Source organism: Acanthochromis polyacanthus, chromosome 22 (genome assembly GCF_021347895.1).
Source record: "Acanthochromis polyacanthus isolate Apoly-LR-REF ecotype Palm Island chromosome 22, KAUST_Apoly_ChrSc, whole genome shotgun sequence".
NCBI lineage: Eukaryota > Metazoa > Chordata > Actinopteri > Pomacentridae > Acanthochromis > Acanthochromis polyacanthus.
The window spans coordinates 28,321,220-28,337,268 of record NC_067134.1 but is presented as its reverse complement, the minus strand read 5'-3'; the positions used below and the strand labels follow the sequence as shown (position 1 = coordinate 28,337,268).

The 16,049-nt window shown below is 41.9% G+C and overlaps 1 protein-coding gene across 4 annotated transcripts; it reads right to left on the bottom strand.

The window, feature by feature from the left end:
* Positions 1–5,113: 5,113 nt before the first annotated feature.
* Positions 5,114–11,358, bottom strand: LOC110957780 (NACHT, LRR and PYD domains-containing protein 12-like). Of its 4 annotated transcripts, XM_051943389.1 has the most exons (7): positions 11,207–11,347; positions 10,255–10,330; positions 8,406–8,551; positions 7,993–8,166; positions 7,460–7,633; positions 6,534–6,707; positions 5,114–5,760 (listed from the first exon to the last, which is right to left on the bottom strand). In XM_051943389.1, the coding sequence occupies exons 3-7, from the start codon at positions 8,519–8,521 to the stop codon at positions 5,742–5,744; spliced, it is 657 nt and encodes a 218-aa protein (XP_051799349.1). In that variant the 5' UTR covers positions 8,522–8,551; positions 10,255–10,330; positions 11,207–11,347; the 3' UTR covers positions 5,114–5,741. The 4 variants fall into 4 exon arrangements, with proteins under 4 accessions (XP_051799349.1, XP_051799347.1, XP_051799348.1 ...); XM_051943387.1 differs by lacking the exon at positions 10,255–10,330 and having other exon boundaries at positions 11,207–11,358; XM_051943388.1 differs by lacking the exon at positions 10,255–10,330 and having other exon boundaries at positions 11,219–11,349.
* Between the last annotated feature and the right edge of the window lie 4,691 nt (positions 11,359–16,049).

The window sequence follows — 16,049 nt, the reverse complement described above, 5'->3', positions numbered from 1 at the left end:
GGTTTAAGGTCAGACCACAAGCTAATCAGCTTCCACACTGAACTAAGCTGAACTCCAGAAGACAAATCAGCCTTTTAATGTGATTTCGTTGGACTGAACTTCTTGGATCTTGGTCTGGATTTTTCTCCAGAAGCTCTGAGACTAGTGAAGTCGTGTTAACCTGAGTTTCTGCTGACTGGTAATAAAACCACTCTGTTGTTTTAATGTTTTCTAATCATTCTGTAACCCTGGACTGTTAACTGCAGGAAGTAAAATTAGCTTAGACGTTCTGGACGTAAAGTGAACTCAGAAACAGACACAAAGACGAGCAGCAGCGCCCTCTGCAGGTCGTAAAGAGAAATAAAAGCTTCTATCCAGGAACGAACGAGGCCCGACCCTGCTGAGCTCCTGACATCACACGTTTTAGGATAAAACGACGTTAAATAATATTATAGAATAAATATATATAATTTCTGTCTCAGGGATGTTTTCATGCTGAAGGTGAAAGTTTAATAATAAGTTGTTGTGTAACAGCAGAGTTAGAAACTTAAAGTAAAATGAACCTGAATTATTGAGTTTTAAATGACAAGGACATTAAATTTAAACTGCTAACCATGAATCCAGCTAGATTACCTGTAGGGATGTTCAGACTTCTGTTTTCTGTGAGAACTGTAATCATGTTTTACCTTTAATGAGGAATTAAATGGATTAATCTAAGTGATCAACTCTGACCTGATCAGAGGAGGTTTTCATGGATCTGATAATGAGTCCTGCTGCTTTGGACAAAACTGGTTTTAATACAAAAACGCACAGAGACCAAGCTCATCAGCTCATACAGCATCATCGTGTTTTATTGGTTTAGCTTTTTGCTTTCAGATGATGAGTTGGTGAAAACAGCAGCAACCAGGTGGAGTTCATGCTGCTGCAGGGTTCTACCTTTATATGTCTATACTTGCATAGTGCACAGGTAAACCTCCTACACATGAAACATCAAAATGTTTTTTGCCGAGACGCTTTTCCTCATACTGACAGGGAGGTTTCTGTCCTTTCCCGGTTTTACATGCAATGACCTCAAATGGTTTAGGGCTCTTTATAGTAGCTCTATCTTTCTGTCCCTTACAAATGTTTTCAACATCACTCTCTTTAGCAAGGACGAATGAATTTTTTCTTTACACTTATCGCCAACATAGACCTTTCTCTCTTCTATCATTGCATCACATTTTTGATTAGGCCCGTCATAGATGTGCTGTCTTTTGAAATCCGCATAAGATGCTGCTTCTGTTTGTCCAGAGACGAGGAGCAGCGTCAGCATCAGCAGCAGCAGCATCCAGCAGGCAGACAGCATCTTCATGATTCCTCTGTAGAAGAGAAACAGGATCATTCTGAGAGGTTGAGGGTTTCATTCAGAAAAATTAATAACATTGAAGTGATGGACGTCTGATCTGCGCTGGCAGGAAGACGACAACATCTACAGAGCAACAAGTCCACCACATAAAGTCTGTGAACATCAGGCCTGCCTCAGAGGTACAGAGAAAAGGAAGTAGTTTTCAGGGTTTAGACGATGGGCTCTTGATTTGTAATTCCTACTTTAAGGATGTGATCATAGAGCGAGTTCAGTCTCAGGCTAGAATGCAGTAAAACTAAAGGAGAAGTTTGTTTTTTCTTTTTGTCGAGGGAAGTCATTAACATACAGAATAAATAAAATAGAACCTGGAGGGATCCCTGCTGGACAACCTCTGCAGATTGTTTCTTCTCATTTAGATCAGGACTTTGGTGAATTAATTTACAGAATTTTAAAATCTTAATGTTGTCAGAAGCTTCCTAAATGTAAAAACTCTGCTCCAGTAAACCCTCTTCATCAGTGAAACTTCTCATGTGTTAAATAATAGAAGGGTTTGCTGAAACCAGACTGCATCAGTGTAATTTTCCTCCATTTGAAGGAGAAACTGGCTGATCAGAGACTAATTGTGCCGTTTCAGAGGCTGTCAGGAGAAAACTAATGGATCTCTGATTGGATGAGTCGTCTCTTCTCCTGCCAGATGTTCTAATGTTCCGTCTGAGAGCAGCAGCTGGTCAGGTAACGTTTCTGCTGAACACATTCACATTTTCTGTTCATCTGCTCTAATCACAGACCTTCATTAACAGAGTTTTATATCCAGGACGCTGACAGATCGAATCAAAGTTCAGACAGAATGAAGGAGACCATCGACTACTTTAAACAGGAACTTTTACTGACCTGATTTCTTTGTCCAGTGATGAGAAGTCGGTCGAGCTCGCTGGATTTGTCTGTTGGAGGCAGCAGCCGGTGAAGAATCTTCAGTGAAGGAAGTTCTCTGAAGCTGCATCCTGGTTGTAGAGCCTTCATTATATGGAGTCCAGGTGGACGGACAACATCTGAAATTTGAATGAAGGTAAATGTTTATCTGAACACACATCAGTTCTACACTTTCTATGTCAGATATGTTAAATGGTTCATGCAAAGCAGACTGGTTAGGCAGGTTGGTGCAGTTTCCATTATTTAGTGTTCTTTATAGTCGTTGCCTTGACGACGGTAAAGATGCAGCTGTAAGGAAAACTGAAGTCTGAACACGGAAGGTGATCAGCGATAAAACTGGAAACCGTTTGACCGTTGGAGAAGGACTGATTTGAATACAGAAAAGACCTCATAAACTTCATATCTAACTGAGATAGGCAGCTCACTGTTCAAGATATGTAAAGTCAAGGACACGTTGACAAAACTCCAGTAACCCTACACTGATGAGCCGCCTGCATGTGAAAAACTACTTTGTCGTATTTATTTCAAACATGGGCAGTCAGAATACAGACCAGGTGTTCTGTTCTCTGCTGTGGAGATGTGTTGCTCTAAAAACGTCATAGTCGTTCTAATGTACACTTTTGGTGCAGCTTAGACACATCATCAGTGATGACTCCTGGGTTCATTGGGTGTTTGGGGTCTCACAACATCAGACACCCTCACCCAGGCGACCCAGCCGGGGTGATCAAGTCCCGGCTTGTGTCTAAGTAGCATACGTGGTCCACGGATCGCCCCGCTTGATCCACAGCCATCTGGACACCTTTCCTGCAGCGTCAGTGATGTTTCTGATGACTTTTCTGTTGTGCAGTCCCTTCACTCCCAGCATCTTGAGTGCCCTGATGAGAGACTGGCTGACGAACCCTCTGCACCCTACCTCCATGGGGTTACATCGGTTCCTCCATCCCCTGCTTTGGCATTCGCCTGCCAGCTCCTCGTACTTGGCCCTCTTCCTCTCAAAGGCCTGCTCCATCTGGTCTTCTGAGGGAACAGTCAACTCCAGCAGGACCATTTGCCTTGTTGTTTCTGACACCAGGACCATGTCTGGCCTGAGTGTGATCACTGCGAAGTTCTGTGGGAATTTGAGCTGCCTCTGGAGCTGCCTTGGGAGGACATCGTTTAGCGTGTCGCTCTAAAAACATCATATAGCATGTCACCTAAAAAAGCCATAGTATATATTTATATTAAACTATTATCATGGAACACAACTCATAGCTAACATTTGATCAACTGTGTTTTTGCTAAAAAATATATTTGACATCAGAAAAACGGCTGCATAGTGAAATAAATGAAGTACATCTGTTTATCATCATCACATTTATGTTCAAACTTGCCTTTTCTGTAGAGTCTGAAACTACTACTACTAATAATAGTACATTTTATTTGTAAGTGCCTTTCTGGACACACAAGGTCACTTTACAGTAAAAAACAAATATAACAAAGTAGATAAAAACCATACAAGAAGACAAAAACATACATAAAGATAAAAGCATACAGTACATAAAGAAAGAGGCAGCGACAGAGAATGAATCGTCCTGAACATACGAGTTTGGATTTGAAGAGAGACAGAGTCGATATTACGAATGACCGGTGGGAGTTTGGGAGCAGAGCGGCTGAAAATATAACAATGAAAATAATGCTAATTTTATCAATCAGTTAGAACAAGGTAGGCTGCACAGTGGGTAGTGGTTAGCACTTTGGCCTTGCAGCAAGAAGATCCCCGGTTCAAATCCCGGCCTTCCTGGGATCTTTCTGCATGGAGTTTGCATGTTCTCCCTGAGCATGCGTGGGTTTTCTCCGGGTACTCCGGCTTCCTCCCACAGTCCAAAAACATGCTGAGGTTAATTGGTTACTCTAAATTGTCCGTAGGTGTGAATGTGAGTGTGATTGTGTGTCTGTATATGTAGCCCTGTGACAGACTGGTGACCTGTCCAGGGTGTCCCCTGCCTTCACCAGAGTCAGCTGGGATAGACTCCAGCACCCCCCATGACCCTAGTGAGGATAAAGCGGTGTATAGAGGATGGATGGAGTTAGAACAAGGGCAGTGCCCCCCTGTGGCCACATGTGGTAACTGCAGCAACATTAAAGTTAGCGAAATTACAGATAAGCAACGTTTCCAGTTACTTCTGACAAAAATAAAATCCTCAAGTAGCTTTTAAAATAAATGAAGTTATCTGTAAGCTGTAGTCGAATTTTTTTTTTAAAAATGTAGTGTTTTACTACGAGATTGTGTTTAACTTGATCACTACTTAGGACTTGCTAACTAGCTAGCAACAGCAACAATATAAAGTAGATGAAATTACAGATAAGCTGCATTTCCTGCTCCTCCTTCAGAATAAAAGATTTTAAGTCTAATTAAACTTTAATTAAATCTATTACAATGTCATTTGTTTGATTGGTCGGCGGTGGATGCAGCGTTTCTGTGTAGGCCGATGTAGGAACTTGATCATGTTAAATAGGAAACAAGTGAAGTTTCTGGAGCTGCAGTTCTTTGAAGAACAACTATGACATGAGTGGAAGACTTTTACAGACTGACATTGTGAACAAAGTTGAAATTTGTGTCAGATAAACTTCTCCACTTGTCCTGATTGTGTTTTTTGCTGTCGTGTTTTTAAAGTTTAAACCATAAACCAGCCGCTCACCCGGAGAATCCTCCTCTGCTGAATGATGAAGTAAAACTCAGGATTTCTGCCCTCTGGTGGCTAAAGTGTGGAAGTAGAACAACATGTTTATAAAGCAACACAACTTCTCTATGATTCAAATACGACTGAAATGATTGTTATGAAAAGTGTTCAGTTTTTTCATGCAAGAAACAAAACTGACTGCTGTGAAGGAGTTTATTGGGAATGAACCAATGAAAACACACAATGAATTACACAAGATAAATACATGAATAAACAATGAAACTGGAAATGAGACTCCAAGTGGGCAGATATCAGTCAGAGAGTCTAAGATTTGGGTTTTCATCTCAGAATCTGAGTCTGTGTTCATGAACCAGCCTCTGTTTGCTGCATGGAGCTGGAATTACCGTAAACCTCAGACTCACCTGACTCTCGATTAGTTTGCTCTTTCGCCGTTTAGGAAGGCTTGAAAATTTTTGCACTATTTGAGGAAGTTTCTCCACAACACAGCTCCACCTAGAACCTAAAATATCTTCAAGTACAAACGATTCAAGAAGGAGCGGAACAGCCCGACATCTGAACAAGATCTGAACAGAGCAACGAAAACAGAGTTCATCTGAAGGTTTCCTGATGATCTTCATTTTGCACAAATCCTGTCTGGAGGAGCTGAGAGACTGCTGTCAAACATCTGCTTCCTCTTGTTGTTTGTGTTCTTCTGGTCTGAACTGAGGCTTTAGTTCTGCCCTCATGTCTCAGTTCAGACCAGAAGAACACGAACAACAAGATCTTCATATCTGGGAGAGTTCTGGGAGTGTGATGGACTGATGAGACTAAAAAGTGGACCTCCATCTGCAGAGAGAAGAAGAAAGAACAGAGGATATCAATGAGTTTGATCAACAGGACAAAGAGCAGCAGCTTCATGTTAACGTGTTGGAGTGAACACACTGTCAGCATCAGGTGTGTTTCTCTGCACATTTCACTGCAGTCCACAGTGGAAACAAACTGCTGACAGTCATCAAGCTTCATTAGGGTTAACCCTGACTCACTCATGGATTTACTGCTGCTCCAGCTAACTAGCTATCCCTGCTAACAGTCTCCGAGTGTCCATCAGCATCTCATCTGCTCCTCAAACATCAGCTGACAAACCAACATGGAGGCTTGTGTGGCAGACACAGGTCCAGATGTGAGTGCTGGACTTAGAGCTTCTGGTCTGCAGGCTTCAGTCTCACTGATCTCAGAGCTGTGACAAACATCACACTGATCAGCTGATCACTGTTGGAATGAGACAACAAACAGTGAGATCAGATCTGATGGACACTGATGAAGGAGGAGGACCACTGTCTCTGCACATCTGGAAGGCTGTCAGCTGGAATCAGCTTTATTTCCTCAACACATCAACACAACAACAACAGTCGGCTTCACATCCATCAAACACACCATGACAACAAGCTTGTGGCTCCTCTGATTGGCTGACTGCTGTCTCTGTGTTTCTGTCTCCATTCTGCTCTCACAGCTTCACTGAGAAGCTGCAGGTTTACAGGAGACACTGGCTGTGACTGTTTCCACTAAACACAGTGTTTGTCTGTTCACTCTGTCAGAGACTGATGGAACCTTCTACTGACCTCAGAGTCTGCAGGCTGCAGTCTGGACTCTCCACAAGATCAAGCAGCTCCTTCATATCTGAATCCTGCAGGTAGTTTCCTGTCAGGTCCAGATGTTCCAGATGTGAGGGGTTGGACTTCAGAGCTGAGACCAGAGAATCACAGCTGATCTCTGACAAACAGCAGCGCCACAGTCTGAATAAAGAATAAAACACGTGAGTTCAGGAGACAAGTTCCATCAGGAGACGAGTTTCATCATGAGTTCAGAGCTGAAGAAGCTTCAGAAGGTCCAAGTTAGGGTTAGTACAACCCTCCCAGCAGCTGAAGCCAACAGGATGCAGCTTCTAACAGTCCAACAGAAGCAGTGAAGAAGAGCTCTCATTAATGACATGTGAATTGTTGGGATCTCCAGGAAAAGACGGAGTGACTTCAGCTCTGAAACTCTGCAGCTCCACCAGTGGATCCATCCACACAAACTCATGCTCTGATTGGCTGAATAAAACTAGACGAGGAAAAACACTGATATTTATTTGACTTTCTGCTCAAAATGGTTCCAGTTTGTCCACTGTGAGAACGTTGAGTTTTCTCTCACAGTAAACAGAATATTTTGGTTTTTAGACTGAACAAAACCAGACATTTGAAGACGTCACTTTGAACATTCAGTTGATCCCGCTTTAGTTCGATGAACTAAACTATTGAAATAACTGACAGCTTCATCACGGTGAATTAATTTCTGGAGGATCTTTCTTGTTGTACTGAGCTTTGAAATGTGCAGCTCAGCATTTCTCTGCCACAGTCAAAGGAAGAGAAACAGACAAAAGAAAAGAAAACAGACGTTCCCATGAACATCCTCAGTAGAACATCAGCCTGATGGCTGCAGTTTAGAGTCACCACAACTTTACATCACATTCAGCATCTCAGCACACAAAGAAAACATGATGTCTGACCTCAGAGTCTTCAGGATGCAGTCTGGACTCTCCAGAAAACCACACAGATGCTTCACTCCTGAATCCTGCAGGTTGTTCTGACTCAGGTCCAGAAGTTCCAGATGGGAGGGGTTGGACTTCAGAGCTGAGCTCAGAGAATCACAGCTGATCTCTGACAAACAGCAGCGCTCCAGTCTGAATAAAATATGTGAGTAACAGAATGACTGCATTGATGATCCATCAGATGTGTTCAGGTTCTGAATGTGCAGCTCAAAGTGCTCTTCTTTAGTCACTTCAGCAGAGTGACTTTGTCCTTCTCTTATTGTGGATCATCATCATGTCAGCACAACATTCATCCACCTATTCATGTCCACGCTTCAATAACATCTGCTGACCTCAGTCCACTCTCTCGCCACAGGATCAACATCAAGCAGGACTGTGGATTAACCAGTAACCCTAACCCATTTCAGGTACTTACTGTAGATTTTCGGGAAATATCTGAACACCCTTACCCTGAAAACCAGGAACTGATTAGAAGATAGCCCTAAACTGACCTGAGCGTCTCCAGTTTACAGTTTGGACTCTGCAGTCCAGCAGAAAGATCTTTGACTCCTGAATCCAGCAGAATGTTAAAGCTCAGGTCCAGATGTTCCAGATGGGAGGGGTTGGACTTCAGAGCTGAGGACACCACTTCACAGTGCATCTCTGAGAGTCCACAGTTAGAAAGTCTGTCATGAAACATAGATGACAAAATACAGTATGAAAGAGGACATGCCAAACCAAAATGATCAAAAAATACTTCACTTGACAAGATGTACAGGCGTAAAGAAGTCGGGTCATCGGGGGATTTCTGCACAGTTCAACAAACTGAAGCATCTTCAGATTGTTTTCAAGAAATATCTGAAAACCCTTATCCCTGAAAACCAGGAAATGATTTGAAGATGTTGAACACAGTGAGAGAACTGACCTGAGAGTCTCCAGTTTACCGTCTGGACTCTGCAGTTCAGCAAAAAGAAGCTCCAGTAACGAATCTGGCAGGTTGTAGTTTCCACTCAGGTCCAGTTCTGTCAGAGCTGAGGCCATGACTTCTCTGAGAGTTCACGGTTAAAAAGCCTGTAATGACAGGTGACAAAATAAGTCCTTATGAAAGAGGACACTTTGATACACTTTGTCCTATCTGATGTGAAAATACTTTTCAAGACGTCCTGTTTGACGTATTCTTTACATCAGCTGATCTGTGTTTGAAACTGCATTCTCACCAACCTCTTTCACACTTTGAATCTTTGTTCTGTTTAATCTACAGATGAAGGAAGAACATGTCTCACTGACTACGTTTATATGCCATCAATATTCGGGTTAAGGTCAATATTCCGGTTTCTGAAACATTTGGAATAACCCGTTTACATGGATAAACAGACAGTTACTCCTGTTGTGTGACGCTGTGCTGCTGCGTGTGGGTTTCTCCGTGTCTGTTTACCTCTCCTTGTGTATTTCTGGTGAGTCGCGCACCAGACACGGATACAAGTCGTTGCTGTACTCAGAATACCAAGATTCCTTTCGGATGAAACATGCGCAGAACGCAAACTAATGTTTCTTTCTATGGGGATATTCCGATGCGCGTTTATGTGACGAGATATTCGGGTTAGAAAAGGAGTAACCCAGGGGTCTTATTCGGGTTTTTAAAGACCGGAAAATGAGCATATTCGGGTTTTTGCGGGTGTTTACATGGTCGTACGCGACCGAGTTATTGCTAGTATTCCAGTTAAGAAAGGGTTATTGACTGCATTTAAATGTAGCCTGTGTGATCTGGTCCCTCATCTGACTTCACAAGGTTATCAGGAGAACATCTTTTTATAAAAACATTTACTGTGACTCAGGATATTATGACTGAGTTGAGCTCAGTGAACTTTACAGATGATGAAGTCTCTGCTGTGGACCAGCCGCTGTCAGCTTCAGGGTTAGGGTTATATTCCCTAACCTCATGGGTTATATTCAGTCCCAGAGTCTGTTGTGTTCTAATTCTGGTTGTTACTGTCTGGAACAATAACACAGAAACACTCTCGCTTCACCTCCATCACTCAGTCTGCTGTCAAATGCTACACTAATGAAACTGATCACTGAACAACACCAGACCTGAACTCCATTAAATATGAACATCAGGAAATAGTCTGTGTGGACGACTGCTTGAACTTTTGTCGTGGGATGCTTTGACATCCTAGTTTTAGACACTTTAAATGTTGGTGTAACCCTGAAACAGAGACTGAAGCCTTCTACTTCTTGACTTTAGAAAACATGCAGGAAGTCTACTTATCAGTGTGATAAGCAAGTGAATAAATATTTAGCTTATGTTTATTCACTTGCTCCCAAAACCCTCAAACATCATGAAGTATCTGAAGGAATGAAATATTTTATTAGGGTTAGACATTCAATCACATTAGACAATTAGACTGACTGTGAGATGACCAAATTCATCCTCCACATCACCATAAAAATAGTTCTATTCGTATTAAACCACCCAGTTCTCCACTAAAACACTGAGTTCACTCATTCAGCCCAGTTCAAACAGAACACTCTGACCAGCAGAGACGTCAACAAGCACCACCATAAAAGTCCTGTCTAACCGCTGGCTGCCATATCAGGACGCTGTTTCATAACCATCGCTTTATTGACACTCCAAAGTTCAGATAAAACCGGGATGCCAAACAGGTTGTGTGAGGTGCTGAAAGCGAACAATTAAACTAATGAAAGACAAATGACTGTTGAGATTCTGAACATTCTGAGCAGCTTGTTTGTGACAAAGACAAAGGTTCACTTACTGAACTTCTTCGTTCAGAAAGGGCTTTCTGCTTCCTTCATGAGCTCAACGATCGTCCTTCTTTAGCTCCATGTCTTCTAACATTGAAACACCTCAAATCATAAACCAGTTTGAACCTGCACAGCTCAAAATCAGCTTTTTATGACTTTGATGTCAAACACAGAAACAGCAGCTCTTTAAAAACCACTTTGTTTCAGTGAGTATGAGCAGCAACGTCACAGAATTCAACAGACTTTTTTCTTTTTTCCCAGTCAGAGCCTGTTAGTGGAAGTGGTTAGCAGATCAGAACATCTTCTGTTAAAGATTGTTGCTTTGGTGCACCGTCCTGCTGATCCAGTCAAACAGAACTTTTTTAAAGAAAAGAGGTTAAACCTACTAGGGCTTGTAAAACTCATAAAACCAATCACTAAAAAACTAATTAAGAATTGAATGTAAAGCCAATTAAACGTTTGGGTGCAGGGGTCGGCAACCTTTAACACTCAAAGAGCCATTTCCACCTGTTTCCCACAGAAAAGAAAACACCGCAAAATCCTTTTGGCATTTAAAATGAAGACAACACTGCATATATCGCTTTTTACCTCTATACCCTTGTTAATCAGTCGTGATTTAATTAATTACAAAGCCTCTAATTAGATTCATTTTTTAATTATGTCCTTCCACTAATATTTATCTTACCTGGTTAATGTCATTTTTGCTCCTGGACCTCATATGTTGCGTAATGTTAGCTGGAAATCAATATTTTGCGAATGTCTATTTAACTTGTAAAATCTGTTTATCTTAAGCTAATAACTTTTCTCCGGTAAGTCGCTGCCCTATTTTCCAAGACGACACTCCTCTGACTCTCTGACCTGCTGCCTGGATTCTGTACGTCACATCGAGCCGTGTTCTTGCGAGTAACGTGTATTACCCTGTCAAAGAGTAGATACTGAGCAAGACAGTTATCCGGAGTTTACCTCAGTACTCACGAGTACTTTTGACTCAAAGACAAGACGTGTCTTTCTTGGAGTGGAGCTTTAAGGAATGAAACGTGTGGGAATCGGAAGCTCCGTCTCTGCATCAAGTTTGCGCTCTCATGTCCCAGGGGAAAACCGCAGCACATCCGGTGGAGTGACACGTCAAAATAAGAGCGGTAATTTCACAATAAAACTCTATATTAAAATGCATTGAAACGCGCCTGAAAGGCAGAACAATTTATTTTCCAAAGTTACAGGGAGCCACAACAGAGATCTGAAAGAGCCGCGGGTTGCCGACCCCTGGGTTAGGGGAACAGGTGCTGTTTTTGTTCCCTATTGGGTCCCTCTAAAAGACCAAAACATAAAACAACATAAGGATTAACGAGGATTAAAATGAGGACAAAAATGAGTCACCGGTGGAGCTTAAGATCATAGGGCAGGGCCCATATTTGGCAGGAGATTGTAACTGTGACTGTTCCTCTTTTTGTTTTACAGGTTCCGGGTCGTGCTGGACGGAGCAGGAGTACAACCAAGTACAACAAGGATTGGATGGATTCTATGTATGTAAAGTAAGTAACACACATATAATGTTTCCACTCCATCCGGATCAACCCCCCAACACTGGCTGTGGATTCCTGGTGAAGACGCCTTCCATTAAGGTCAGTATCTGTCCGAGAGACTTCAGGCACGTACCATCATGAAGACCAGACATGTCAAAATATAACAAAATATCAATCAAAGATCATGTAAGTGCCTTACAACATATTCAAGGTTAATGCTACACACATTTAAGTTCATAATCATGCAATAAAAACAAAACATTTGTTTGAAAAAATAGAAAAGTAAAAGCAATCCACTCAACATCCAAACACATTTCATTAAAATCAAGTGAACAAATAAACACATGAACACTCTCGCTTCACATCTGAGCAAATAGCAGTTGGTTAGAGTAGGATAACCAACTGACCCTGACCCTTCCCTGCCCATCTACACACTGTTTGAATTTTACTACCAGCTACTGTATATAATGCAGGTAGTCTATCAATCACTTTCAATGTTAGCAGGCAGTCTCTGTCTGATGTATCATCCATTTTATCCAGCTGTGTGTTATCTGTTCGTTGTCCTCCACCCCCTCTACCTCTTCTGTCCCTCTCAACTCCCCTTCCAACAGCAGATAAAGAGATCATTATACCATGATCGTTTTGGTACTAAGAAGATATCCCCCACATCATCACACAACCAGCAGCCTGAACCGTTGATACGAGGCAGGATGGATCCGTGCTTTATGGTGTTGGGGTTAGCAATCCACTCTGATCTGATCTGATCTGTGTTGTTTATCACAATGGAACCTGAAGACGTGTGTTGCTCATTTCAATGGAATGTGTGTTTCAGTCCGAGGAACCTCATGTAATGTTGATAAAGGGGCGCCAGTGTCTAGATTCTGATGGATAGGGCCTTTTGGGACCCACAGAGCCTAGGGGCTTGATCGGAGGGGATATCCTGTTTTTACCAAAGACTTTAAACACAAGTTGTGATCTCATAATATAAAACTGACTGATGGTCCATTGTCCAAAACTTATTATCAAGTCAGTCAGTGTCAACGGATGTATCCTGCACATCCCGGACGTCTCAGAGAAACCATGACACGTCTAATTCTGACCATCTGAATGGTCACATTGGAGATTCAATGGAGACTCATCAGACCAGCACCGTTTTTCCATCTTCTGTTGTCCAGTTTTGGTGAGTCTGTGTGAATTATGGCCTCAGTTTCCTTTTCCTAGCTGACAGGAACCCCCTGTGGTCTTATGCTGCTATTGCACATGGTCTACCTCTGTTATTGCTGCATTTTTTTCCTTTACATGCACATACCACTTATGTGCCATTACTGTTTCAACCTCATGTGTATAATATTCTTTAAAAAAGTAACTACTGTGTATATAGTGTTCTCTGCATTTTTGCACTGTGTGTTAATTTGTGCTAATTTCAAGCAGTAAACGTGTGAACACCCTAACCCTGAAACCCGTGGATTTATTATTATTTGAAGAGTTTATTTGCAAAAACGGATAACTCCATTTTTATACATTTTCAGAAAACTTCTTTTTTAATTTTGTACTTAAGATAATAATCAAACTAAAGCTGAGTGGATTTGACTCAGTAGAAAAATACATGACAAAGAGAAAAAATAAAATATTATTATTATTATGTCAAGTAAACAATAAAAAATAACTTTTCTGCAAATTTATAAAACAGAGTTATCTGTTTTTGCAAATACACTCTTCATTTATTCTTGTACTGCCTTTATACTTTTTCTCATTCAGAGTTGCTGTAACAGTGAACTTTCCCCACTGTGAGGTCAATAAAGTTTATCTTCTTCAAGGTTGGACGTGTTGTGATTCAGAGATGGCGTTCTGCCAGTGGTATTCAGAGATGGTTTAACCAGTGGTTATTTGAGTTCCTGTTGCCTTTCTATCGTCTCCAACCAGTCTGCCCATTCTCCTCTGACCTTCACATCAACAAGCTGCTCATTGGATGTTTTCACTTTTTTCAGACCGTTCTCTGTAAACCCTGGAAATGGTTGTTGGTGAAAATCCCAGCAGATCATCAGAAACTGACCCTAACAACCATGCCACCTTCAAAGTCCTTAAATCCCCTTTCTGTCCCATTCTGATGCTCCCTTTGAACTTCATGAATGAATGCACTGAGTTGTGGCCATGGCTGCACTTTCACTTTGCAGATAGAAGATCTCCCGGTTTGTGTCCCTCCTGGGCCTTCCTGGGATCTTTCTGCATGGAGTTTGCTTTGTGCGATTTATATTTTGTATTATATAACCATTTGTATGTTTGTCTCAGTGTGCAGCCCTGTGATAGACTGTTACCTGTCCAGGTGTACACTAACCCTTCACCCTCAGTGAGCTGGGATAGACTCCACCACCAATTGTAACCGTCATGGGAATTAAACAGTGTATAGATGATGGGCGGATGGATGGAGGTGCTGCCGTGGGATTGGCTAATTCGCAATTTTTGTTAGCAAACAATTGATCAGTAGTACCTAATAAAGTGGCCGATGAGTGTAGTTAACCCATCTAAGAACTTATTCGTGTGTGTTTTTTTTTTTTTTTGGTCTGTCTTACTTGCTGTATTTTACAGTTTATTTGGAGGTTTCTGGTTAAAATCTTAACATTTTGTGTTTAATCCGTGAAGTGAATTTGGTCTAAAGTCTGTATTAAGCACAAAAAGCAGTGTAGTAGTTTAACCCCTTAGTCCCTACAGCCCCCGCCGGCGGGGGCTGTAGGTGCCTCAAAAACAGGCTCAGGGACTAAAAGGTTAAAGAAAAGAATTCTGGGGGGTCAAACCAGTCTGTATAGTCTCTACAGATACAGTCTGTATCCATAGTTGGTATTTTTTTGTTGTCCATTTTAACTTTCTGTTGGATGCTGTTTCACCTTTAGGGCTGTACGTCATGTTCTATATTGAAGTCTGAACCTGCTGTTCATCTGTAGTTTTCTGTTATTCTACCAGTCGCTGTTCAGTTGTTGCTGCCGTCTGTCTTTGTCTTGTAGCTTTGCTGGAGTGTTGAATGTTCTGGTTTTGGTTCTTTGGCAGGAGTCTAATCAGTGTTGGCTCTTCAGGTTCCGTTGATGGACCGGGTCATATTCTTTCCTCTGCTTGTGAATCTCCTCAGACAGGTCGTAGTAGAATCTCACTGCAGGTTTTTGTATTTACTATCTCTGTTTCTAGCATAGACTACCTTCAGTTTGTCCGTGTGGTTGAGTGACTCCATTATTAGCATTCTTGGTAGGGAGTTAGCGTCTGTCTTTGGTCCGACCCGGTGTGTTTTCTAAGGAACTCCAGCGCTCTCTGTCGCTCCACACTATCCTTAACCCTAACCCAGGATCGATGCTGCTGCTCTCATGTGCAAATGTGGAGCAGATCAGAACATGTCACCTGTCTGCAGCTTCACTCTGCTCATTCTGGACCTCTGTGTTCTCTCCTCAGCCTGATGGACCAAGGAAGGACATCATGGAGAAAACAGAGGCAGATTGTCTCTGGCTGACACCAGACCTTCAAACCAGGTTTGAGCAGACTGGAGCAACCTAACGGTGCCAACAACTAGTCTGCTGGACCTGGCAGGTAAAATCCATTTATTCATGCTTGTTGTGTGTGTTGCTTCAGGTGGTCAACCTGTGATCTGATCTAGTTAAGGTGTTCACAAGATTTACGTTGACAAACAAATAAATAGACAAATAAGGAAACAGGCGAACAGGTGAGATGTTCCGATAAATGTATCGCAAATGTGTTGAGTCTCTGATAAATTTATAGATGTATAACGGATAGATAAATGAACATAACTGAATAAGTCATCAAATAAATGTAGGAACTACCTTGGTGAATCTCCCGTCTCGTCTGTTGACTGGGCAGTTTGATTGGGAAGTCAAAGGCAATGCAGTGGCCAGTACACATTATCAGTGCCTCTGTAGTCTGGTTTTAATATCGTCGTTCCCTTAAGGATTATGTTTCTGACTGTTTGGTTCCGTTTCTGATTTCATTTAGGAGGCTGGTTTGATTGTGGTTTAACTCTTTGTTTTTATTGTGCTCATATTGGCTGAGGGTTAGCTGGCTGAATTGGAGAAAGATGTAAGCAGTTTGGGTTAGAATGATACAAACTGGGCAGTCATTTTAGACAGCGTTCTTTGCTGGAGTTGGATCTTATCTGATAGCTTCAGGGGTTGGTGGATTATAGCTCATAAAAAGGGAAGTCCTGTTCAGTTTGCAATTAATGCAAGTAAACTAAAGTCTGCAGCAGAGGCTTGTTTCTGGGACTTGTCGGGCCCTTGATTTCCTGT